This window comes from Mustela nigripes, chromosome 13 (assembly GCF_022355385.1).
Source record: "Mustela nigripes isolate SB6536 chromosome 13, MUSNIG.SB6536, whole genome shotgun sequence".
NCBI lineage: Eukaryota > Metazoa > Chordata > Mammalia > Carnivora > Mustelidae > Mustela > Mustela nigripes.
This window is the reverse complement of record NC_081569.1, coordinates 102,040,890-102,067,251: the sequence shown is the minus strand read 5'-3', so window position 1 is coordinate 102,067,251 and position 26,362 is coordinate 102,040,890. Positions and strand designations below refer to the sequence as shown.

The 26,362-nt window shown below is 34.1% G+C and overlaps 1 protein-coding gene across 9 annotated transcripts in view; it reads right to left on the bottom strand.

The window, feature by feature from the left end:
* KTN1 (kinectin 1) overlaps positions 1 to 26,362 on the bottom strand; it is a 102,124-nt gene that overhangs the window by 13,312 nt on the left and 62,450 nt on the right. For 3 of the 9 annotated variants that reach the window (XM_059373262.1, XM_059373265.1, XM_059373263.1), the window contains exons 19-37: positions 25,680 to 25,714; positions 25,182 to 25,272; positions 24,421 to 24,489; positions 23,762 to 23,799; positions 22,804 to 22,894; positions 22,566 to 22,634; positions 21,443 to 21,480; positions 20,502 to 20,592; positions 20,357 to 20,425; positions 19,838 to 19,875; positions 17,087 to 17,177; positions 15,229 to 15,297; positions 14,064 to 14,101; positions 12,449 to 12,539; positions 10,329 to 10,415; positions 6,745 to 6,834; positions 1,235 to 1,315; positions 360 to 449; positions 141 to 233 (exon numbers count right to left, since the gene is read on the bottom strand). In XM_059373262.1, the coding sequence (XP_059229245.1) occupies positions 141 to 233; positions 360 to 449; positions 1,235 to 1,315; positions 6,745 to 6,834; positions 10,329 to 10,415; positions 12,449 to 12,539; positions 14,064 to 14,101; positions 15,229 to 15,297; positions 17,087 to 17,177; positions 19,838 to 19,875; positions 20,357 to 20,425; positions 20,502 to 20,592; positions 21,443 to 21,480; positions 22,566 to 22,634; positions 22,804 to 22,894; positions 23,762 to 23,799; positions 24,421 to 24,489; positions 25,182 to 25,272; positions 25,680 to 25,714 (1,359 nt within the window). The remainder of the gene's footprint in view (positions 1 to 140; positions 234 to 359; positions 450 to 1,234; positions 1,316 to 6,744; positions 6,835 to 10,328; positions 10,416 to 12,448; positions 12,540 to 14,063; positions 14,102 to 15,228; positions 15,298 to 17,086; positions 17,178 to 19,837; positions 19,876 to 20,356; positions 20,426 to 20,501; positions 20,593 to 21,442; positions 21,481 to 22,565; positions 22,635 to 22,803; positions 22,895 to 23,761; positions 23,800 to 24,420; positions 24,490 to 25,181; positions 25,273 to 25,679; positions 25,715 to 26,362) is intronic. The other 6 variants (XM_059373264.1, XM_059373267.1, XM_059373266.1 and 3 more) reach the window with 3 other exon arrangements.

The following is a 26,362-nucleotide window of genomic DNA, read 5'->3' as shown; positions in this document are numbered from 1 at the left end:
TGTCTCCACAGAGTTTCAGATTCAGAAAATCTCAGGTGGGGCCCAAGAATGGGCATTTCTAACAAGTTTCTGGCTTATGGATACTGCTGATCCAGGGCCCACATTCTTGAGAACTACTTGCTCTAAGCTTTTTAAGGTACCTGTTTAATAGTCTTCTGTGATTCATCAACCTTAACTTTCCATTTATTTTCTTCTTGCTCCACACTTCTCTGTAGTTTCTGTAAAATTCCTTCCTATGGGCAAAAGCATAGTTGTTTTGAAAAATTCATGTTCTAATGACAAGATAAACTATTTAAGCCACTAAGGAATAAGTTAATTTAAAAATAAAGCCAAAATGTAGGTTAAAAATCATTTCCTACTGTTTCTGCTAAGACGGATTTGTATTTTTCACACTCGAGCTGTAACAGTGTGTGCATTTCATCAGCTTCTTTCAACTTGTGCTCTAGAACCTAGAAAGAATGAAATAAAGGAAACTTCTCTAGTTTTACCAGTTTTGTGTGCTTCAAATTTGTTACAGTATTTAATGGTATATAATGACAAATGGTTTCTAATTGTTTTATAGTGAGACACTACATTTCAACCTTCTTGAGTAGCAATCAAGTTCAATGACCCTTTTGGTCATCAGTCTTTACTAATGAAACTCTGAGTCTGATTACTATAAAATATATTACACAATTTATAACAGGCTTATCACTCTTTAGCAGGATGATAAAAATCAAAGCAGAACCACATGTGAAGTCAAGTCACAACACCTATGCTACACACACATGGAAAAGAGGATTTTATTCATGCCACTTGAGATACAAAAAAATCTTCCAAATTTCAGCTAAGATAAAAACACATCTAGATTCCGAACACTTTTAATGATGTATTTGGGGAATACTTTAGCAAATCAGTCAGTTTCTACCTACCTACCTCAACTGATCTTTACTTTTTAAACCCAGGCTAAAAAGAGAGTAAGAGATAGTTAAATATACAGTTTCAGAAATGATTAAGATACAGAGTTAAAGAAACAGCAAACATTAGCTTTGTATACTTATCAAACGCAATGAAGACTTACAGCATTTCTATCAAAATTTATACAAAATGAAATCACCTTCTTACACTTTCTCAAAAGGTCATTATTCTACCCATAATATATACTTTATCTTTCTAAGCTCATAAAGACAAAGTCTGATTTACTTCTTATTTCCATGTCTGGTTACAACATAGAGAGTTCATTTCTTGAACTAACCTTAACCTCCTCTGAACCTGAAGTTTCAGCCACACATTCTTTTGCCTTCTTTTCAAATCCACGCAACCATTCACTGTAACTCTGTAAAAAAGAGAAGTCAAAATAACCAATTTTCAAAAATATCTAAATGAAACAGGTAAAACATTTGAATCAACCAAATTAGATGACCATGAAAAAAACCTATAGACAAACACCACCCCTCTGGAAATTTCAAAGAACATAACTGCTGCATAAATTGTACCTAACCCAGTCTTGAAAATAATAGAGATAAATAGAGATCTGAGTTCACTTAATTCCAGCCTCTACCACTTACTAGTGCCAGGATTAATAGATTCAATCTTTAAAACAGAGAAAAATGAAAATAAATAAATTTCAAAACTTTTCTCAGGTAAACCCATTCTCAAAAACTAAGTGTTCTGAGTTCATGAACTCATGAAGTTCAACTGAAAATACTTTATTCAGAGGATTTCAAACACTATGAAGGCGCTCCAGGGATTCTGAAAATACTTAGAAATACATACATATAATGAAATGTTTTTAAAAGCATAATGAGAAGCAGTAAAAATACATAAACATTTACTTGTTAAAAAAAATTTTTTTTTAAGATTTTATTTATTTGACAAGAGAGAGAGATCACAAGCAGGCAGAGATGCAGGCAGAGGGGGAGGTGGAAGCAGGCACCCTGCTGAGCAGAGAGCCCAATGTAGAGTTCAATCCCAGGACCCTTGAGATCATGACCAGAGCCGAAGGCAGAGGCATAACCCACTGCCTTCGGCTCAGGTCATGATCCTGGAGTCCCGGGATTGAGTCCCACATCGGGCCCTCTGCTCAGCAGGGAGCCGGCTTCTCCCTCTGCCCCTCGACCCTTTCATGCTCTCTCTCTCAAATAAATAAAATCTTTAAAAAACAAACGAACAAACAAAAAACACCAAAAAGGGGGCACTTTCGTGGATCAGTCAGTTAAGCATCTGTCTTCGGCTCGGGTCATGATCCGGGGGTCCTGGGGCTGAGCCCCACATCAGGCTCTCTGCTCAGCAGGGAATCTGCTTCTCCCTCTCTCCACCCCTACCCCTGCTTGTGCTCTCTCTTGCTATCTCTCTCAAATAAATAAAATCTTTGAAAAATTATAATAAATAAAAACAAAAAAAGCTCTATTTGTGCTGATAGATTAGCTAATGCAAAAACAAGGCATATACCTTGGTTTAAGTCATTCTAGATTTTAGAATAAATTATCCTACATTTTTGATGCTTCTTGTCCAAATTTTAAACTCTGATAAAGAGTATCTCTTATAGGGGCACCTGGGTGGCTCAGTGGGTTAAAGCCTCTGTCTTCGGCTCAGGTCATGATCTCAGCGTCCTGGGATCGAGCCCCATGTCGGGCTCTCTGCCTGCCTCTCTGCCTACTTGTGATCTCTGTCTGTCAAATAAATAAGTAAAATCTTTTAAAAAAAAAAAAAAAAGAGTATCTGTTAGATACTTAAAAGAGACTAAGAGGAAATTTGATTTAAACTCTTGGGTTTAGTTTATTTCGAGTAAAAAGAACACATGAGATTTCTATCAACTGCTCAAATTTAAAGCTTTACGGATATGGCTGAATCAGGATTCTGTATACTTTATCAAGTAAGAATAAAAAACAAATAAAGCTGGATGCTGTGATCACCCCACAGTACAGTAACTCATAGTTCCAATTGGTCAAAAAGGCCTATTTTTTGTAAAGATTTATTTATTTTTGAGGGAATGAGAGAGCCAGTGAGCAAGTGAACATGTGGTGTGGGGGAGAAGAGGGAGAAAGTCTTAAGCAGACTCCACACTCAATGCAGACCCCAACGCCAGGCTCGTACTCACATCCCTGAGCCCCTGACCTGAGCCAAGACCAAGAGTCAGACACCTAACATCTGCACCACCCAGGGGCCCCCCAAAATTACATTCTTACATCATAAATTTGATCCAAGACTAAACGTATACTATTAAAATCCTACTTAGCTTCAAATACTGGAATTCGATAAAAGTTAAAAGTCAGCTGAAAAGATGATTTAGTTGCTTAAAGTTTGTAAACATTCCTCTAGGTCATATAGTTTGGATCTCTCCTATATTGATTAGCTAGCAGAAAAGCAAAAGAAAACAGTAAAAAAATTTTACTTCATGTATAAAATTCCTTTTATATCTACTGACTATATTAACTTAATAACTTTAATTAACAGTTTTATCATAAATTAATCTATCCTTCACATTTTCAAAAGCCTAAAAATGCTATACTTTTAGTAGCAGAGTTGATATATTTCTATATATCAATAGAAATAAGAGACTACATGCAGAAATAGCCAACTTTTTTAACAAGCGGATGAACAAAAGCGAAATATCATCACCCAAATCTTATGGTAATTTATAAATATTTGTAGTGTCAAAACCTATATGGCGGTTGAGAGTAATACTGCGGTTAAGAAAGAGTCTGTTAGGGCCCCTGGGTGGCTCAGAGGATTAAAGCCTCTGCCTTTGGCTCAGGTCATGATCCCAAGGTCCTGGGATCAAGCCCCACATCGGGCTCTCTCCTTGGCGGGGAGCCTGCTTCCTCCTCTCTCTCTCTGCCTACTTGTGATCTCTCTCTGTTGAAAAAAATAAATAAAATCTTTAAAAAAAAAAAGAGTCTGTTACATTAAGAAGAATTTTTCATGTCAGTGATTTTATACAATCTTTAAAGAACAGATATCATAATCACTAACTCTCAGCTCAATATAGCCAAATATAATAAATCCCAATTTTATTTCCACTAAGTAATAAAATTGTAAAGTAGAAATAAAAACAGGTCATGGCCATAAAAGAAAAAACATTAAATAAACAAATAGCAACCCCTTTTTCTAGGCTTCATGTAAGACCAGCACTAGAACTAACAATGTATCCTTAAGTCTGTCCAGTACAAGTTGTCTCATTAGTTGAACTCATAGTGGCAGACATTTAACTATTAGTGATCAAACCCGAATGTATCCACAACAGTTACCAAGGAAACAAAAGAATTGCTGCTTCTTGTACAAGTTAAATGTAGACAGTATGTAGATATAATCTGAGAGCAACAGCTAAACTCAGACTACACATAAAATGGACTATTAAATTTACTTATACCACACCTAGCACCCACAGAAAGAAGAGCCAAGAGCTCCTCGGAGAAACAGTTGACTCCCAAGTTTGGGGTAGAAGACGTAAACGATAAATCAGAAACATCTTGTCATATCACAAAACAAAGAAGCTGTGAGAGTTTAGCAGTGCTATGTCAAAAAAAAAAGACTTGGGGCGCCTGGGTGGCTCAGTGGGTTAAAGCCTCTGCCTTTGGCTCAGGTCATGATCTCAGCGTCCTGGGATCGAGCCCCGCGTTGGGCTCTCTGCTCAGTGGGGAGCCTGCTTCCTCCCCTCTCTCTGCCTGCCTCTCTGCCTACTTGTGATCTCTGTCTGTCAAATAAATAAAAAAAAAGACTTGATAACCAGCCTAAGTAAGTTCTCATCAGCCAAAGAAAAACAAGCAGACCTTTTACAGACCTCATGATAGAAGTGCACAACACTGCTATGAAGAAGTCTTGCCTTGGGGTGTCTGGGTGGCTCAGTGGGTTAAGCCACTGCCTTCAGCTCGTGTCATGATCTCAGGGTCCTGGGATCAAGTCCCACATCGGGCTCTCTGCTCAGCGGGGAGCCTGCTTCCCTCTCTTTCTCTCTGCCTGCCTCTCTGTCTACTGTGATCTCTCTCTGTCAAATAAATAAATAAAATCTTAAAAAAGAAAAAAAAAAAGAAGTCTTGCCTTACTCCATCCTACAACTGAAGGACCGAACCTGAATCTCATCAGGACTCTACTGACTACCAATTTATGGGACATAAAAAGAACAGAGAACACACTGACACTACAGGGATGCAGTTGGTTAAATCCAGACTGGGAAATTTCTTATGAAACTACCTGGTCTAAAAAAAGGCGGGGGGTGGAGGAGGACTGGGTGGCACCACTGGTTAAGCATCTGACTCAATTTCAGCTCATGAGATCAATTTCAGGTCATGAGATCAAGCGTCACATCAGGCTCCATGGTGGGTCTGGAGCCTGCTTAAATTCACTCTCTTCCTCTTGAAAAGAAAATAGAAGAGAAGGGGGGGGCTGCTGACATATAGGAGGGAATCTGCAGAATCAAAAGGATCTATGAGACATCTTAAACCAATCACATACTGACCTTACTTAGGTCCTGACTATAACAAACTAGAGTAAGTGGTTGTTATTTCATTAAAACTGAAAATTTATATGGCAAAAGGGAGAAATGCAATGACAAATGTATAAATTAAGGATTTTTAATATAATTTTTAAAGCAATCCTTATCTTTTAGAAATATATACTAAAATAACTATAGACAAAATGCTCAGATGTTTGAATTCCTTCAGAATAATCTAGGAAGTACAAGAAACAAGGTAATATAAGACTGTGTACTGATGAATGGGGTACACCAGCTTCATTATGCTATTCTCTCTACTTCTGAGTATTTATATAATTTTCCATGAAAATAAAATTTTAATCATTTTAAGAAACTACATGCACTCACTCTGCCCTCAAATATTCACTGTAATAATTCTCTGAATCAGAGAAACTTTTATCTCTCACTTAAGCTGAAGTAAAGCAAGATCTTCTGTATTATCTTCAAGCCTTTCCTTAAACAAGTTAATAGGTGACCAAAATCTTGAGCTTTGAAATGAAAAGAGCCTGGTTCAAACTATTAACACATTTAATTAAAAAATAAGGCGTTCCTGGGGCGCCTGTGTGGCCAGTGGGTTAAGGCCTCAGTCTTCAGCTCAGGTCATGATCCCAGGGTCCTGGGATTCAGCCCCTCAGGGAGCCTCCTTCCCCGTCTCTCTGTCTACCTGCCTCTCTGCCTACTTGTGATCTCTGTCAAATAAATAAATAAAATCTTAAAAAAAAAAAAAAGGTGTTCCTAAAATTAGAAGAAATCTATTTTGAGGTGTCGGGGTGGCTCAATCAGTTAAGTGTCCAACTTTGACCTCGGCTCAGGTCTTGATCTCAACATCATGAGTTCGAGCCCCATGTTGGGCTCCATGTGCACTGTGGAGCCCACTTAAAAATAAATACATATATATATATATATAAATATATATATATATTTATATATATAAATACAAAAGATTAAATTACAATAATAAAATCATGCTGTTTTGAATAAAGCTATTAAAAACATAACTGGTTTATTAAACATTAAGAAATATTTCTCTCCCAAATGTTTATGATCTTCTAAATAATACATATTATGTAAATTTCATAGCATACAACAAAAGTATCAGTTGAATAAACAGAAATGAGTTTTGAACCAAGCTATTTATCTTACCTACTCAAAAGCACCCAATGCTAAAAATAGAAAAGATTAAGGAATAGATGTACTTCTAAACCAAGTGTAGAATGCAAATGTTGTTTATTCACAACTTCCTTAAATAATGGTAAAGAGGACTTATTTAAAAAATAATAAATCAATCTTACCAAACTAGGAGGAACAGATACTTTTGGGAATAATTTTTTGAGAACTTCTTTAGCTTCTAATTCAATAGCTTCCACATGTTGTTGTCTTTCCTAAGGCAGAAGATGAACCAAGTCAAACTTACAAGATTATAGAATTTTTTTAAAAAAGCCTTTTAAGCTTTAAGGGAGGAAAAAGTCACAGTATTTTAAAAATTCATCTTAATACTGACAAAAGCTACAATTTCTTATTTTAAAACGTTAAAATGCTTCCATAAGAAAAAATCTGCAAAATTTCTAAAGCATCCTAAATAATGATGTTTTAAGTTAATCAAACCAAGGCAGTATCTGATAATATGGACACTTTCCTTGCTCTTAGAAATCAAGTGATCTGCCCTTCTAGAAACAATGCAAAACACAAACAAGAACAAAAAATTAAAAATACACTTCCTACAGCTAAAACTTAAACTACATGCAAAAAATATCTACCTGGACAATATAACTGAGGCTTACTGGCTGGCAAATCTCTTTCTATTAAAAAAAAAAAAAAAAGCATCATGGGATTAAAAATGGCATTTCCACATTTCCAGTTTCAAGGTCAAGTGAAGTTACAAAGAAAAAAAAAGGCCATCAAAATTTGATGGGTGGTACATATACGAAAAACAGGAAAGAAAAAGAGGAAAAACTGATGGTGATTAATTCACCAATACCAAGTATCAAGAAGACTAATTCTGACACTCACAGGACTCTATCAGCTGTAAATTTAAAGGTATTACAAATGCATGTCTAAATTTGGTGATTTTAAAACTACAATGGATATCAATTATTAACTCAAAACTATGGTTTGTCAAAATTAGGGTAATGACTTGATTACACGTTAAATAAAAATCTAATGGTCAAACTACCTCTACAAAATTTAAAAAATGACACCCAAAAAACGCACATCTAAATTAAGCCAAGAAAAAAAAACACTTGTGAAGTTCAACAGATGACAAGAAGGAAAGCAAGCTAGCAACATCTCAACCTTATCTTTCAAACACCATTTAAATGTAACCTTTGAAATCCATCGCTGATTTAAGATGAATACACATCAATTTAGAAAGTAAATAAGGGGCGCCTGTGTGGCTCAGTGGGTTAAAGCCTCTGCCTTCAGCCCAGGTCATGATCCTGAGATCAAGCCCCACATTGGGCTCTCCGCTCTTCGGGGAGCCTGCTTCCTCCTCTCTCTCTGCCTGCCTCTCTGCCTACTTGTGATTTCTGTCTGTCAAATAAATAAATAAAATCTTAAAAAAAAAAAAAAGTCTAAATAACATGAAAATCTAAAATTACACAATAAAAAGCTAGAGATTCACCACATTCTGTACACACACAAAAAACTTTTTTTCAACATTAGTGGCAGTATTTTACTAGATGTTTTAATGGATTACTTCCAGTGATTCAATAAAGTCCACTATTTTTCAGAAATACACCTAACTGCAGAAGATACATTCATTCAAGGAAGATGATTAACTGCTAATTCAGCATTAATTCACAATTAAGAGGTCATTTTTATCATCTGACGACAGAAGTGGCAGAACAATCACTAAAGAAAAATAGGAAAAGAGCACTGTGCAACGAAGTTTTATGGAAAACTTTCCAAGGGAAAAAGAATCTAACTAAAAGAAATGTGTCTTATTTATAACAAGAGGGAGAAAAATAAGTTAATTTTGATTTGTACTAATTTCGCTAAAAAGTTTCCATCTAATTTAGTAGTTTGGTTGTGGGTAGCATTTTCTATTCCACTTTAATACCCGGAAAAGATCTGGATATGGAAAGTTGCTATTTTTATCTAAGTGTAATATTTATGAAATATCTTCCACATGAGCCTATCATTTATAGTAGCTCCTCAAGAGTATTTACTACTTTAAAGATAACTGTGAAAAAGCAGTGTATCACCCTCTCTTATATTTTACATAAAGTTATTGTTACTTACTTCTATCATCTAAAGCACTAAAGGAGTTCTACAGAGTTCTTTCTCCTTCCAGCATAACTTATGGTTCTGCTTCAATCAACATCACTTTATACTCAGGCTGTCTGACAACAGTGTAAATTCCATTAAATTAGAGAAAGACTGGAAATTCTATTCTCTGCAGATCACTAGCTATGCAAGCCACCATACACGTGGTGTTGAGTTTTGAAATAAGGGTCAATTTCTATACAAAGCACACGATGAAACATGGATAAATTCTAGTTCTCTTTTGGAAATAATGTGCAAGAATGCCGAAAATGATGGCCTGTAATTTCTTGCAGGAATGGCATGATATTAAGTAAGGGATGCATACTTCCCAGAAACCCAGTCTCATGAACAAAATAAAAACTACAAGGCAGGTGTTAAGAGTAAAATACAAAGTAACAAAAACAACCAGAAATTACACCAGAACCCCCATTGCTAATGGAACTGACTGCAACCACTCACAATGAAATAAGTCCTACCTAGCTGGCCCTGCTTTCTATTTTCCCTGGCCTAGATTTCTCTAGTCCCAGTGTCTGCCAGCTGTCCCAAATTTAGGTCTTAGTGAAATTTAAGGCAGGTGAATAGGTACAGAAGTACAAGTCTATTACACTAGAGGAAAAATAATGACAAACATACTTGATTATAAAAAAAACTTTATAGAAACTATTCTACTTAAAAAAAAAAAAAAGTCCTTCAAATGTCATTAAGACCTACATTTAAAATTCAATAGATTACCATGGTCCACAAAATACTTAGAGAATGCTCAACTAAATCACATAATTGACTTTATTAACCCATCTACAAAATTCAATACCCCTGTTCCACATATATTCTCCCCCCCCCCCCACATATATTCTTGATAGAAACTGTCAAAATGCTTGACTGAACTGGCACATTCATTTGTCTCCATCTTTAAAAACAACTCTTCTCAGTATTAAGCCATCAGAATCTCTGAACCCATGGAACAACCTGAACTCATGGAGAATATCTTCTATTGTTTTGAAAAAGAGGGAGCTATATATTTTAGGAGTACTTTATATACTCAGGTCAAAAGAACTATCCCTTTTATTAATATTCCATACTAAACATAACACATGCCCCATTACTGTCCAGCCACTTCAAAACCTGAAGTTTAACTCATTTCTTCTAAGGAACCACCAGAATTGATCCCTTCCCTGTACTTAACACTTCGATCATTTTCTACCTTGTGTGAGTCATCTTGGTGTGCCCCAAAGAACTTAGGAGAGTTAGTGTGCATCTAGGTATTCAATTGTGTTCATTAATTCAGTTAGATTTTGGGGGGCCAACATTTTTACTAAAGTGCCCTTAACTAACCCACAAGGGGTACAGTGACAAGAGCTTACATGGGTAGCATAGATCTCTTGAGATTTTTCAGCTTAAAGCAGTCATCAACAAAGCTCAAACAATCAGGTAATCACAACTGCATGCTCAAAATTAAAGCTTCAAAGAGTAGATGAAAAAAGCAGAGATGACAGAGATGATAAATGTGGATGATAAGGAGATTTTATATTTAAATTGCAGTAAAATTAAATGCTTTAGTCCGATTTTAAGACAAGCTGCAGATTTTCTCTGTTCTAGGAGTTAGCATTACAACCTTGGAAGTCTTGTTCACTTTGTCCTGCAGCATTTTTTCAGTTGATGCCAATGCTTCCATTGCTTCCCAGTTTTTCTCCCGAAGGTCCTAATCATTTTTAGAAAGAATGATTTCAGTTTATCCATAATTGAAAGATTTTTTGCTTTTTATTTCATCAGTATTTTGCACTGCATTTAAATGCTGGTTACTGCAAAATTATTTCAATGGGAAATATGTATATTAGCAAAAAAATAAAAAGCAATGTTTAGAAGTCTGAATGAGAAAATAAAGATGCCCACTTCCCATGTTTTAGTATACACACCAGATATGCCAGCTATAGAGTAATTACTGTGTACATGTGACAAAGAAGAAAGCATTCAAAAGTAAACACACAAACCAAGATAAAACTATGGTTTCAGGTACACCAAGTATTAGGGGATTAAGGACAGGGCAAATACACAAGTACTGCAAAAAGCTTTACATATGATTCTTAAACAAGGCCCATGAACACTCAGACTTTCCACTACAGCAAAACATCGTTTCCTCTAAATAGGTTTTATTGAATTAATGCATTTCGAGTCCACCTAGGAATAACAGAGTCACTCCTTGTGCTTGCCCATCTTTTTTGGCATAGTCAAATGTGTATGCCATAAAGCAACCTGACATGAATGTATGAGCTACTTGATCAAGGCTGAAAACAGGGAGGCTGGAAAGCTAAAAACCACATTCTTTTGGAAGAGAAAAAGAAGTCACTGGAAACTGAGTTCTGAACTATCTATTTTAATAGCATTTCATTAGCAAATACCAGTAAGGACAATCTGCTATATTTCAGTCTTTCATCAGATTTAGAAATCTAAACATTAGATTTAAAAAAAATAAAAAGCCAATAATCACCACTTACTGAATTCTTAATGTGCCCAACATTGAACTTGGTGCTTCCCATAAATTCTCATTAACTCTCACAACAACGCTAAGAGGTGTTTACTCCCATTTTATAGATGGGGAAACCACAGGTAGGGTAAGTTAACAATTTTGGCCAAATGTACACAGCCAGGGTGGTGGCTGAACTAAAATGGACTCGTTCCCCAATGTTCTGGCTCTTTTCACACACTTCAGTGCCTGGTGCAATGCTGCTGCATTAGACTGCTATTACTATGTCCACCTCATCTCAGAATCCGGATAATAAAACACAGTTAAGATGTTAGCAGTATATTGGCAAATTCACCTCAGGTTTTGTGGCCAAGCAATACTGTTAGTAATATTACACAAAAATACAAAGGGCAATTCACGTACCTAATTTTGACAAACTCAGGAGTGCAAGTGCATGTCAACTTGTTAAACAAATTTATGCAAATTTTGAAAAACTAAGCTTTCATTAGAAAACACATATCAATTTCCTACCAATATCCCCATAAGAGATTTCAGTAACATGTTTAGCCTTGTTGACGTCTTAGCAATCATACTTTTGTGTGCAAAAATCCCTTCTCTAGCAAGAATGTTTGGATTCTACTTACAGGTATCACCTTCTGGTCAAAAAGAATTTAAGAAAATCACCCAAATTCACTAAAAGTATTCAGTAAAAGTATTAGGACTTAAATTTCTTAGGGTACTACCCCTTCCCATTCTAGTATTAATGTATTAAGGCTCTAAGGCCCCTAATAATCTTAATTACCAAAAATCTGATCCAAAGGAGGTTCCACAAGGCTCTGAAAGACAAGTACTGAAAATACTAGGTTTCAATACTGGATTACTTCTGGTTTACAAAAAGGCTAGCCCAGTCAAATTAAAAGGCGATGCCACTGATTTTAAAATACTGAGATGAAAAAATAATTTTTTCAAATAAAAGTTCAACAGAAAGTTAGCTGTATTTAAAAAAAAATAAGAAATCTGAAGCTGTAGTAATTATAGTTCAATATCTAAAATGATAATTAGAAGTACACAAATTCATCTTTTCATTTATTCATTAAAATATCTGTTCTCCAATAAAACGATTAATAATCCTCCCCAAAAAGGCACACACAGAACAGTACTTTCTTACAAATATCAGGAAGAAAACTACAGAAGTAAATTTTTTAAAAATGTGATGCACGGTATTTCAGTGAATAAAAAGAAAAACTTTATTCTGACAAAGATTTGCTTACATTGTTTTTCTTCCTCTGGTGTTCAACAGCCTCCTTCAAAGAATCTAACTCATTCTGAAGACCAGTTATTTCTTCCTCTCTTTCTGAAATTCTAAACCAGAACATAAATACACATAGCAACATTTTAGGTAAACACTGAAGGTATTTATTACTACAAAATAAAAACAAGTAGATGATGCTTTGCAAAACTTATTAACTTAACAAGCAAGCTCTTTTAAGCTTAGCTATTAATTGTCACCATAGAAAACCTATTTGTGATACATTCTTACTTTCAAAAATGGCTTTTACAATATGGCATGATGATATTTGTGCTCAAGAGAAATCATCCTCTTAAGAAACAGTTCATGAATATATGAACTGCTGTAGTTATAGTTGTTTCTATTTTTATCTGTGGCAGGGAAGTAGCTATTTTCAGAAGAATGAAAACTGACAGACATATTCCCTTTGATATTTTTCCCAAAAGGTAATGAAATTAGTTATGACTTTCTTTAAATGGCTAACCCACAATAGAAGTATGATATTAATGTGAGGTAGGTATCATCATTTTCATAACATTTTCAAGATTCAGGTTTTTCTAATTCTAATGCATTAGTTAATTCCCAGAAATGCAGAAAACAATGGCAAAGATTCACAATTTAATTCTGTTACAGTTGAGAGCAGCTTGGGTAGAAAGTTAAATTACAAATAGCTCCTTCTTAAGAGTAGGTTCTATATAAAAGGCTGGCAAATTAGGGATCGAGGCCCAAACAACAGTCTTTTTTAGTCTGGCCCTCAAGCCCAGAGCTGAGATTATGGTTTTAAAGAATTGTTAAATCAAACAAACCAAAAAAAAAAAAATGGGGGGGGGGGATGCAAAACAGAACTCTGTGGCCCACAAAGCCTAAAATGTTCACTACAGGCCATTTATAGAAAAAGTTTGCTGACCTTTGCTCTATACAAACTCCAGACTCAATATACCAGTAAGTAATTCTAAACTAGTAAACTAACAACCTTGTAAATGAATCAATATAAAAGAATCTTTACTTTTATCACCTAATACACATAATGTGGATAACAACTAGAATATTCAAACATACCAACTTAGCTGAAATGACTTTAAATATACCCTTTTACAGAAAAATACAAGCTAACAATGAAAGAAAAATGCTTTAGTAAAAAAAAGTCTCCTTAAGGTGACTGGGTGGCCCAGTCAGTTAAGCATCTGACTCTGGGTTTCAGTTCTGGTCATGATCTCAGAGTCCTGCTCAGTGGGAAGCCTGCTTCTCTCTCTCACTCCCCCTGCTTGTGTTCCCTCTCTCACCGTCAAATAAATAAAATCTTTGAAAAAAAAAAATATATATATATACACACATATATGTATTTTAGCTTTATTAGATGTTTTCTAAAGTACTAAAAACCTTAAAATCTCCCTTAACAAAAATCCAAATATCATAAAAAAGCACATCAGTTTAGCCAAGGGCATAGCTAAATGCTAGTGACCCTGTCGTTCAAGAAATCCAAACATTAATGGAAAAATTAGGTGCCATTTGAGGTACATTAAATTCTTATCTGAGAACTGTTTAACACATAAAAACGATTACCACTATCCAAACCGTGAATCAAAATTATTACTTACACTTTTAATAGTTCTTCATGGGGGGGAAAAGATGATGCCTATTAAAAAAAGTTAAATGTTATTTCAAAATAGTTATTTCTACAAGTCTACAAAAAAGCTCTTCTCAGATATAAATTAACAAAGGTAAAAACACTATATATTCTACCTGTGACCAAGTAATTTTAATAAAAATATGTGTAAGTTTGGAAAAGTACTGAGTGTTAAATCGAATCTTCGTTGCCACAACATAAACTCTTCATTTAGCAAGTATTTATCAATTTCCAATATATGTAAAGCACTGAGCTAATGCCCTAACTCTTCCTATTGTATAATTCTTATTTGACTATATTAAACTTCCAAAAGCCAAAAAAAACCAAAACAAAACACAAAAACCTTAAGATGAAGTCAAAAGAAAAACTAAGAAAAGTTAGCTTCCATGTAAAAACAGAAATTCTACATAATATGTATAAGTACACAGACCTTCACATACAGTATTTACATTCAATCTCCCAAACTTACCTACTATACTATAGTATCCCAAACTGAATGACTACAATCTCCCAAAATGAACCACTGTTCTATAATCTTCTTGCTAAGAAGAACACATTCTTTGGCCCCTCATAATACTCTCTAGCTTACATATATTCAGAAAAATCAAACCATATTTTCTTAACACCTTAAAAAAAATTACACATTTCCATTTTATTTTTATTAAGCAGAATTATACCTTGAAAAAGTATTTTAAATAGAGGCCAACTATTATTCATAAGATTATACATTTCCTAGTTTCTCTCCAATTCCTAAATTGCAGGGAGGGCGGGGTTGGGGGGATGGAAAGGAGGAGGGAAATGCGGTATACACCTAGAGTTAAACTGACCTCTCTAGGATTCTAACTGACTTGCTAAGAAAAACATTCTGGAGGATCTGAAAACACAGAGATATATAAAAGAGCTAGAATACAGGTAGCAGTATTATTTGCATATACCTTATAAATTATAGATTATTTTATCTTGCATATGGCATAGTAAATTACTCTTTTTAAGGACATCTTCTAAATACTTATAAATAAAACAAGATACTTTAGTCTCCATAAAAAGGCAAAATAGTTAAGAATACTTATAGACAGTTATGAGTTATATAACTTCTTACCACATAACTGAAGGGCAAGCTACCTAATAGTACCTACCTGTTGGTAGTTCAGTTGCTTAAACTGCTCGATTTCAGACTTAAACAATTTGTTTTCTTCCTGTACTTCCTATTGAAACAAAAATTAAACATGAATACCTGCACAGAAATTATTTTCCATATAAATTTTTGAAACATATCATATAAGCCAGGGTAATTCTAAAATAGTTTTTTTAAGTGATCATTTAAAAATAAGCCCTATATTAAAACACAGTATAAAATTAGAATAAATTACTCAGTAACAATCTGAGAGTATGTCTCAATGGAAGAGTTCAGGATCCAGAAACAGATCCAAATACCTCTAAGGTATATAGGGTGACATTTTGGATCAGTAGGTCAAGTTCTAAGTGACATTTTGGGCTGGATATTTCTCTGTTAACAGGACCATCCTGTATACTCTGGCATGTTCAGCAGTATCTATGGCCTCCATCCTCTATATGCACTAGCACCTCTCCACCTGCTATGACAACCAAAAATGTCTCCAGACATTGTCCCCTGGAAAGCAGAACTACTCCAGGAAAGCAGTAATGGATTCTTTAATAATGTGGTTAATCTTTTTTTCCCCCAAAGCTAAAACACTGTTCTCAGAACTTACTCAAATAAATTACACGAGTAAGACATCAAACAAAAAAGCAAATTATAAACATATCGAAACGTGAAAATATTTTTATAATCATAGAGTAAGAGATACTTTTCATTTCAAAACTTCTCAGGAAATTACTTATATTTGAGTATATAAAAGTTTTAACTTCCAAAAGTAGGAAGAAAAACACAAAAGAAATTTTTTTAAAAATTTAAGAAAACAAGTCACTTCTTAGGTGACAAAAGGTTAATTTCTCTTATTATGGAAAAAAAAAAAAGGTTTTAATTTGGTGAGGAAAAGTCAACCCAGAAAAAAATATGGGAAAAATTAAAGGCCAATTAATAGAAAAATCAAGTACTTCTCTCACAATCAAATGCAAATTACAACAATCCAACCATCTTTCAAGCATAATATCAAATGTTTTCATCTTTGTCAGTGTTGGGAGAGAATGAAAAGGAAATGGCCCCCTGTTTCAGTAGATGCAACAGATGCAAATAGATGCAAAAAAAAAAAAAAAAAAACTTTTGGAGGGTGATTTAGCACTATCTAACAATATTTAAAATGAATCCACTTAGCGGAGAAAGAGAACGCAACAGAACACTTGGAGCAAGAAATGTAAGCAAGAGTGGTTGGAAACAATACAGCCATCCAAAATTTGCTTTCATTTCAAATTAATGTTCTTTCAATACTTTCAATACTTTCAATATAACAACATGGGGATGAGGAGATAAGGATTTTCAATTTTAACTACCTCTTTTCAAAAAGAAACTACATAACGTTTGGCCCAAAATTTTGTTTCCTGGAATTTTAAATACAGATATACTAGCAAAAGTACTGACAAGGCACACACAAGGATGTTCACTCTTGTAATAGGAAGGCAACCATATGCTGTAATCTAGGCATCCATAAACCAAGACTGGTTATATAAATGACAGCAGATGATACAACAGAATACCACAAAACCATTAAAACTTGAAGACAGAAATGTGCTTACGTGGAAAGATCTCAAAAACATTAATAATAGAGGGAGAAAAGCCAAATACAAACTTGTGTATAGTTGAATACACGTGTTTAAAACAAGTACACACATATTTTATGAATGGACACTTTCTCAAAAGATATACAAATAAGTGCTAGTTTTCTGAAGAATGAGACCCAGTACCTGGCTGGGAGGAAAGAATCTCTCTATCCTATTTTCTTTTGTGGTAGTTAAAATTGTTTAAAATATGCAAAGACAATAATTCACACAATAATTAGTTTTAACTAATATATTCACCTGTAACAGCTTTGTTTTGCTAGAAAGATCATTCTCCCTCTCTTTTAGTACAGTTTCTATTCTCTTCATTTCATTTTCCTTTTCTTTCAACCTAGAATTTTTATAAAGACCTTATATTTAGTTATACAGATAAAAAAGGACAACCAGACTTCAATACCACCCATAAGGAATAAAAGCAGAAACAAGGTCTAACAGATCTTCTCTCCAGATTACACCAATTTATAAATTTGTTTTAAAAAACATTGCAGAATCACTCAACTCAAAGTACATCATAAAACTGTTACAGTTTATTTCATAGTTAACATTTCTTAAGCAAGCATGGTTTTATCAATGCAGAAAATCTAAACCAAAAAAAATTTTTTTAAAAACCCATTATTAGTTGATACTGGAACTTAAAATATGGCCAAGCCTTTGTAAAGCTATGCTACATATAATTTAATCTGGTTCTCCCTTATCCAACATAGATTTAAGTCTTACTCTATCTAGCTCATGTGAATCCCAATTGCCCTTGTCAACCTAAGCAAAAGCCTCAGTAACACCTAGCGCTATTAAATTGATCTGTTTATCTATTTCCTCAGGGCAAGAACCCATCTTAGCCATTTCAGGATTCCTGTGCCAAAGGGCACAAAACCGGCTTTCAAATATTTGCTGAACTGAAAGTTATTTTTATCCCACCTTAATGTAGAAAGAACTTCAAAATGTTTCTAGGTCTACATGAAAAATGGCAAAGGAGAACACATGTAGAATAGGATTAAAAAGTTGGGGGGAACCCCAGAAAAACTTAAATACATATTGTTAGGTGAAACAAGCCATTCTGAAAACCTATATTCCGTAGGATTTCAACTATATCACATTCTGGAAAACTCAAAATTATGGAGACAGTGGTAGCTAGAGATTGGGGGTGGTTGGGGGTGGTATTTGGAGGAAGGAAGGGATGAACAGGTAGAGCCAGGAGATTTTTAGGACAGTGCAACTATTTTGTACGATACTATAATGATGGATACATGTCATTATACATTCCTCAAAACCCACAGAAGACAGAAGAACCCTAATGGTATTTCCACACTAGTTCATCAATTGTAACACACCTACACACTAACACAAGATTTAACAAGAGAAACAGGGTGGAGGTGGGGGGAAAATAGAAACTGTACTTTTTTCTCAATTTTCTGTAATCCTACAATTGCTCCCCCCACAAACCTAATTCTATTTTTTTATTTTTTCAAAGATTTTATTTCTTTATTTGAGACAAAGAACACACAAGCATGGGGAAGGAGCAGACGGGGAGGTTCAAGCCAACTCCCTGCTTAGCAGGGAGCTTGCCACAGGACTCCATCCCAGGACCAGAGGATGGAGATCATGACCTGAGCTGAAGGCAGACACTTAACCAACTGCGCTACCAAAGGGCTCCTATTAATTTTTTTTAAAAAAGAAAACTAATGCAGAAATAGACCTAAAATCACATACTTTGGGGCACCTGGGTGGCTCAGTGGGTTAAAGCTTCTGCCTTCAGCTCAGGTCATGGTCCCAGGGTTCTGAGATCGAGCCCTGCATTGGGCTCTCTGCTCTGCAGGGAGCCTGCTTCTCTCTTTCTCTCTGTCTGCCTCTCTGCCTACTTGTAGTCTCTGTCTGTCAAATAAATACGTAAACGCTTTAAAAAATAAATAAATAAAATGGGGCGCCTGGGTGGCTCAGTGGGTTAAAACCTCTGCCTTCGGCTCAGGTCATGATCCCAGGATTCTAGGATCGAGTCCCGCATCGGGCTGTCCGCTCAGCAGGGAGCCTGCTTCCCTTCCTCTCTCTCTACCTGCCTCTCTGCCTACTTGCGATCTCTGTCAAATAAATAAAATCTTAAAATAATAAGTAAATAAAAATAAAAATTTAAAAAAGCACATATTTTAATGATTTATATACCTACTACAAATAGGTCAGAAATGTGTCTCTAAGCTTTCTATTAGCAAATGAAACAAGTACCTTGATAACCATACAATGCCCCTATGATAAACAATTAGCTGTACAAATGAGAATTTTAGTGTCAAGAATAGAGACATCTCCTTTGTCCTCATAAAGACAATGACCTAATATCTTCAATATCTTACTTTTAAAGACACAGTTTCAAAGGGCCACTTCTTAAACATCCAAAAAGATTGATGGCATCACAGCAAAGCAAAAATATCTTAAAAGTAATTCTATAGTATGCCAAAAAAGATGAAGTCCAGATATCCCTCTCACCACTGTGAACTGATTTAGTTAGCTAAAATTAAGAGAACAGACATTTTAATACAAAAATTTTCTAGGATGAACATCTATTAAGACTAGTAGTACCTTCTGTGCTGATCAGACTCAATATTTTTATTCTTTAGCACAGTAACTGGTATGAAAACAGATAACCATTCTTCTCAATAAGCAAGTTATTTCTTAGAGATTAAATAATCTTCATCAAGGTTATAACTAAGATTATCTTCTGGTTGATGGGTTTGATATAACTAAGATTATCTTTTTGGTTCATGGGTTTGAAGGGCTTGGAAAGGATAATATCCCCATGTATCTGAAAGCACTCTCTTTTATTACCCCATGTATCTGAAAGCACTCTCTTTTATTACACCAAAAGAGACTTATTAGCTTATATGCCTCTGGACTTTAATTCCTAATTTAACAAGAAATGACTGAGAAGAAACTCATGGTATTCAAGTACATTCTGCAAAATAATGAGAACTTCCTCTTTGAAATGCTGTATAAAATTATACTTACACAGTCTCAAGTTCTTCAAATCGTGATGCAGAACATGCCTAAGGAAGAGATTCACATTTTTAATTCTAACATCAAGAAGATCAGGTATTACAAACTACAAAGTATATGTACTATATATAAAGCACCAATAAAATAGAAACATAAAAATAAAGACATAATTTTATGTTAAAATTAGGCTATCTACAAAGATAGAATGAACTTTAACTGGATTTTGTATATCCATTTCTTTAAGGATTACAGATTAATATACCAATTAAACATGGATACTTAGGTAAGTTTAAGAGTCAATCTCCATAAGTAAGGATGGGAAATGCTGTTAGGCTTAGGCCAACAAATCAGGCAGAAAGACTTGAAAAAGATAAAATTTAACTTATTTTATCAACAACACCACAACTACAGTACAGTAATTTTTATGCCAAGTAAACTAAGAGAGTATACTAACTTCTTTATTTTCTAACATAATATAAAACAGACTCCTCACTTTTTATGTAATGTGCTGGTAATCTATTTATACTATACCTCTTTCAAGTTACATTGTGCTACCTCCTGAACATGAGCTTTTAAAGATTCATTTTCTTCTTGAAGATCCTGAAAAAGAATTGGTATGAATTGAACTGACAGTCAAGTATAAAAAAGGTGTTTACTTTTGTTTTTAACTTCTTACCTGTAACCATCTTCCTCGACTGGCTAGGTCTTTCTCCTTCTCTTCTAAAACAGTCTTCATGGTATTCATCTGTTCTTCTTTTCCTTGTAATCTGAAAATAAGTTAATAAGAACTATCAGTGAAAATATTGCAGAACCATACAAACCAAAATTATTGACGACTAGAGAAGTAGATTTTGGATTGTAAACAGACATAAAATAAACTAAATATTTTAAGTAAAAAACCATACAAGATTTTGCAGATAATAAATTAAGAAGTATAAGATGATTGGAGTGCCTGGGTGGCTCAGTCAAATAAGAGTCTGCCTTCAGCTCAGGTCATGATCCTAGAATCCTGGGATTAAGCCTCATATCAGGCTTCCTGCTCCGTGAGGTGTCTGCTTCTCTCTCTTCCTCTGCCCCTCCCCCTGCTCATCTTGTGTCTTCTTCTCTTTCTCTGTGTGCTCTTTCTCAAATAAAATCTTAAGAAAGTAAATATAGGATTATTAAAGAAAAAACTTCCATCTATCACTGCAGATCCAGATACTGAATAAATCAGGGTAGCTCTACTCTCACTCCATATCATCTTCTTTAAACCAATACCAGGAAATCAGCGTATTACCACTGGTTTGGCTATGAAATAGATAGTCAGTTTCACAGTGGCTATTAAAATGGGCAAAGAGCAATATCTCAGTCCAAGGTCATATTCAGATTATAGATGATGAAAAATAAGACTTTCCACTCTACCCCCATTTCCATCAAAAAGCTTAAGTTAAATCCTAATGAAAACATAAAACTATGATAACATTTTGAGATATAATTTCATATTCCTAAAAATACTACATGAAATTAAATAAAAAGCAGCTCTGATTTTCATTATAACTATAGTGTATTGAATTATACATACTTATATTTAACCTGTGGAAAAAGATATTAAAGGGCAATGAAAGAAATGGTACTTACAAGTTCTGAAGCTCCTGAATTTGAGAAGTAATAGATAACTGAAAGAGAAAAAGAAAAAGCAGAAAAAAGGCTATTTATAATCCATTCAAATGACCTTATGCTTTATGATAAACTTTAAAATGTGTACACTTCAAATTACAAAGATCCTAGCTGAATTATTCATGCCAAAATGAGATGTGTTTGGATTTTGACTTCTTTTGATTCCAAAGACAGGAAGAGTAACAAAATAAAAATTGGAATAATAAGTCTAAATAATGTGGTAAATCTAAAGTTGTGAGAATTAGAGTAGTAACTGTACATATACCTCTCTACTGTATCAGAGCTCTTCTTTCCAGTTTTCCATGTCATCCTCTCAACAGTACTCAACACTGTCCTTTTTTTTTTTTTTTTTTTTTTTTAAATCATACAGTTATTCAACACCAACTTTTACCTCCCACTGTCTTCTCACAAGTTCCTTCAGATTTTGGCTTAGGTGTCAGTTCCTCAAGAGATTTTCCTAACCTTTCAATCTATATCAGAGAACTGTGATCTTTTCATCATACCCTGTTTCTCTCAACACATGATCTTAAATCATTAACACAGTGCTTTCACAAGAAGAAGGAACTCAGGAAATATTGTTGAATAACTCTGTGGGATGAATGGATGAATCCTCACTTTTATGCAATCTTACTTTTTCAATGAAGCCTTATCAGATTAAACTCACCAAACCCCATCTATGTCCAGTAATCTCTGGCTACCTCTGAAATACCCTCAATGTCTTTTGTTCTATAGGCAAAAGTTAAGCAATACATATTCTATAACAAAACATTTTAATCCATGCAATTAAAAAAAAAGGTTAAAAAAAGATTTACCAAACTGTTTTCTGTTTAACTTGGCAAACTAAAATGAAACATTAGTACAGAAAACAATTTTTAAAAGTTAAAAAATATATTGAATAAAATATCAAGAACACTTTCTCAAATCAGGCATAAATAAATAAAATACATTTTTAAAAAATGCACATAACCCAAAATACTTACAGCACACTACTAAAAGTTTTTTTCTGAGTAACAAGAAAAAAACCAAACAGCTCATAAACACATACACTAACAAATCTGTCATGCTATGGCTCCGGGATTTTTACCTGTTGAGCCTTTTCAAGCTGGATATTTCCTATTTCTTCTTTTAGAGCCTCTATTTCCTGTTTCAAATCCTTGACAATGACAAAACAGACAAAATTGGACAATGGAAACACAGAAATTGACATAAAATGCAATGTCAGACAAACACATGAAATTAAATGATATTCACTAAAGCTGATAAACAAGGGGAAAAAAAAAGGAAGAAAAAAACCCAGCACACAGTTTACTCTCTCCCAATACCTGAATAGTTTTCTCCTTATTAGCAACTTTGAGAACTTCTGCTTCCAGAAGCTCTTCCACAGACTTGATCTTTCCATCCTTTTCATGAATCCTTAGATGAAGAAATGCAGTATTAAACTTTAATAGAAATCAAGACATAAACAAATAGCACCAACAGGGGTCATCCAAATTTACTCTTCCCATTTTAAATAAAATAGCAAAGTAGCTTGCACATAAGAAGGGAAAAAGATACTTAAAAGTCTTCTTAAATGAGGGGCGCCTACGTCGCTCAGTCAGTTAAGCATATGACTCTCGATTTTGGCTCAGGTAATGATCTCAGGGTACTGAGATCAAGCCCAGCATCGGGCTCAGTACTAAGTGTGGAGCCTGCTTAAGATTCTCTGCCTCTGTCCACCCTGTCTAAGAAAGAGATGGCAGGGAAGTATTCCTAAATGAGAATTAATCAGTAAATACCAGATGGCTAAAGCTGATACACAGAAGGAGATACACACAATACTTCAAAAGTGCATAGAGAATGATATGACTTATACCCTGAAAAACACCGGGAAGAATCAAGTTTCTCTCAACAATATTGGCTTCCAGAGTTCTGAAAGCAGTGGCAGAATGTATACACAATCATGGCATCAAACTTTACAGAGGTCAAGAAGAAGATAAATGCTCTCTATATCCAGTATATCCTGTTTTGTTGTTGTTGTTTTTTTTTTAGTAGTTCAATTCTTACTGCAGAAGCAGAAAATTAACAATTCGATGCCACAAGAAAATAATTGGAATTACGAAATGTTTTAGCAATCACACTGCACTAGAAAAGTACAACGAAATTCCCTTAATCCAGCAGTGAAAAATTCTAGAGTGAAGGTTAAACTAACATACAGCTATCTAAATTGCACAAAACAAGATCTATGAGCACTAAGAAAATGGACCAAAAGAGAAAGACCAGTTTAAAAATATCACCACTTACACTTTCTTAAGTTCTTCAACTAGAGATGCAAAAGAAACCTGGAAATAGGAAAGTATCCTACTTAGCAATTTGCTCAAAATATTAATGAATTCAGAAACAGAGAGTATATTATCCTTAAATTTTCTATTATACCAAAATCTAAATGAGAACAATAAACCCAGGAATTCTTTCTAGGTTTTTTTTAATGTTCTAATTATGAAAATGAAAAGCACTCTGAAAGTAAGTAGCTTTAAGGCTACTTATGGAAAGTGTAGGCTAAAAGAAAAATCAACAGATACAATGTTACAATTAATGAATAATTCTAACCAGATAAGAAGAAAACAGAACTAGGAAATTGCCTAATTCCAGATAGCTCCTTCTACTATTATTTAGAGTCTTTCTCCACATTTGTACACTCAGAACTTTTATAACTGCAGTAAGCAGCAATGGCATCCTATCTAGAGTATGCTACCCAGTGTCTGGTATATAGTCAGCATTCAAAAAATTGCAGCTTCTAGTACTGTTAATCAAGTCACTAATCATTCACAGATTAAAACTATGACTGACAAATTCCACACTGATGAAAGGAGGAATAAACAACAGACTTGCTCTATTTGAAAAGAACAGGTTTGTGCACTGTTTAAAAAGAGAACAGTTGCAGGATCTACTGAATACATTACCTGATCATTTTGCTTAGCCTTTAAGTCTTGAACTTCTTTCGTCAGAGATGAATTTTCTGTTCTTATTGCCTTTTTCAAAGATAAAGAAGCACAACACACTCTTAACTTTCTAAAAAATTAGCTATCTTCAAAATATCCTCATTTCTCATTTTTCTTTAGCTGCTTCTTTCCCTCTCTGGAAGACCCAGAAGTCTCTTTGTCACACATGTCTACAATTCTGTAACTTCTGGAGATACTCAAATGAATTTTTAATTCATTTATTCCCACAAATATTTCTACCTATGTTTCCACAACCTCAAGAGCACATAGTATACCACTTAAGTGGTATACTTAAGTCATTTCTCCCCCTAAACTCAAATACATCTCTAACATTTCTTCCAGCAACCCTGTCCTTATCACGTTAGTTAGAACTAATGATAATCACAGAACAGAACAGGAGTCTCTCCTTTCCCTGGCCTCCAATACTATTTCATGAACTTATGAAATCTGTTAGTTTTCATCTGGGCATGGTGGAGGTGGGGAAGCATTAATTACAAACCGAAAAAAAAAGTATTTCATTAAGACAGTGAATGCTATAATCAACTATGCATTTTTGTATTCCTAATAAACTGTTAAGTTTAACAGAAAAAAGTAATATACTCATTAAATGTGGATAACTAATATTAAGTTTTAAAGGTTATGGAAAAAATCTTAATTTACAGTAATCCCCTTCATGTTCACAGACAAACTCACAAGGAAAACAAATGTACAAAATGTTTTACATTCAGTTCCTCCTCTTTTGTGGCCACTTGAATAAGTCCAGTTTCAAGTAACTCTTCTACAGTCTTCAACTTCTCATCCTTTTCTTGAATACTGAAATCATAAATTTAAAATATATTAACCATTTTTCAAGGTAAATACTATCACTGCTAAATATTTTATATCAACTCCTGTGTCTCTCATTTTTTATAAACTTAATTTCTAGAAAGGTTTCTGAGATCTCTGATCATGGTCTAAAAGTACTTCTTAACCAATAAGTAAAATGTGTCAAGTAATACATAATGGCCTAAATAAAATCATTCCCACACCAAACACCACAAACCTACTGTAATCCCAAATCAAACCAATCAACAGCATGCCACCAACAGCATGCCACCATACTTCCATTATGAAGTACAAAGAGCACTTTAAAAATCTAGATTAATATAGTTAATAATTCTGTTATCTCAAATTTGGTAGAAATTAGTCATTAAAATATAAAAAGAAAAACTAAAACTTACCATTTTTCCATTTGTTCCACAACATCTTTATTAGGCTAAAATAAAAATCACCCCAAAAAAGAAAAATGTTTAATTTTACTAGGTTTACATGATGTAAAACTAATTTAAAAATATGATTCTATGAAAATTGTTTAGTTTTAATTAGAACCAAAATTTAGGAAGGTGAGCCATACTTGAAGACGGCTAATAATTAAAGTGTTATTTAATTTAGAAAACTCAAGACAAAAGAGAAGCAGCTACACAAAAGACACAGAAAAGGATGAAGTATGAGCCAGTAAATTATTAATTATTAATTAATTATTCAGTACCTTCTGAATAATTTTTAATTGCCATAAAAGAAAATCTTAAGAATAAAGAAGAGAATCTGCCTTAATTCTGTATCAATTCTGTTCTTTGAATATAAAAAATCCAAGGCTCTAAAGCCTTGAAGACCAAGAAAGGAGGCTTTGTTCTTTCTTCTAATAAATTGATTTTTGACATTAAAAACTAAAGTATAACGTTTATATGGGCAAGTGCAAAAATCCCATATACAAATCAATTAATTTTTAACATGTAGATATTATGTGACCACCACCTAGACAAATATATACAATGTTTTAAAACTGATTATAAGTTGCAGGAGCAACACATGAATATATTCTCCCTGTAAAGCATTAAAACAGGATATGTAAACTGACCCCCAC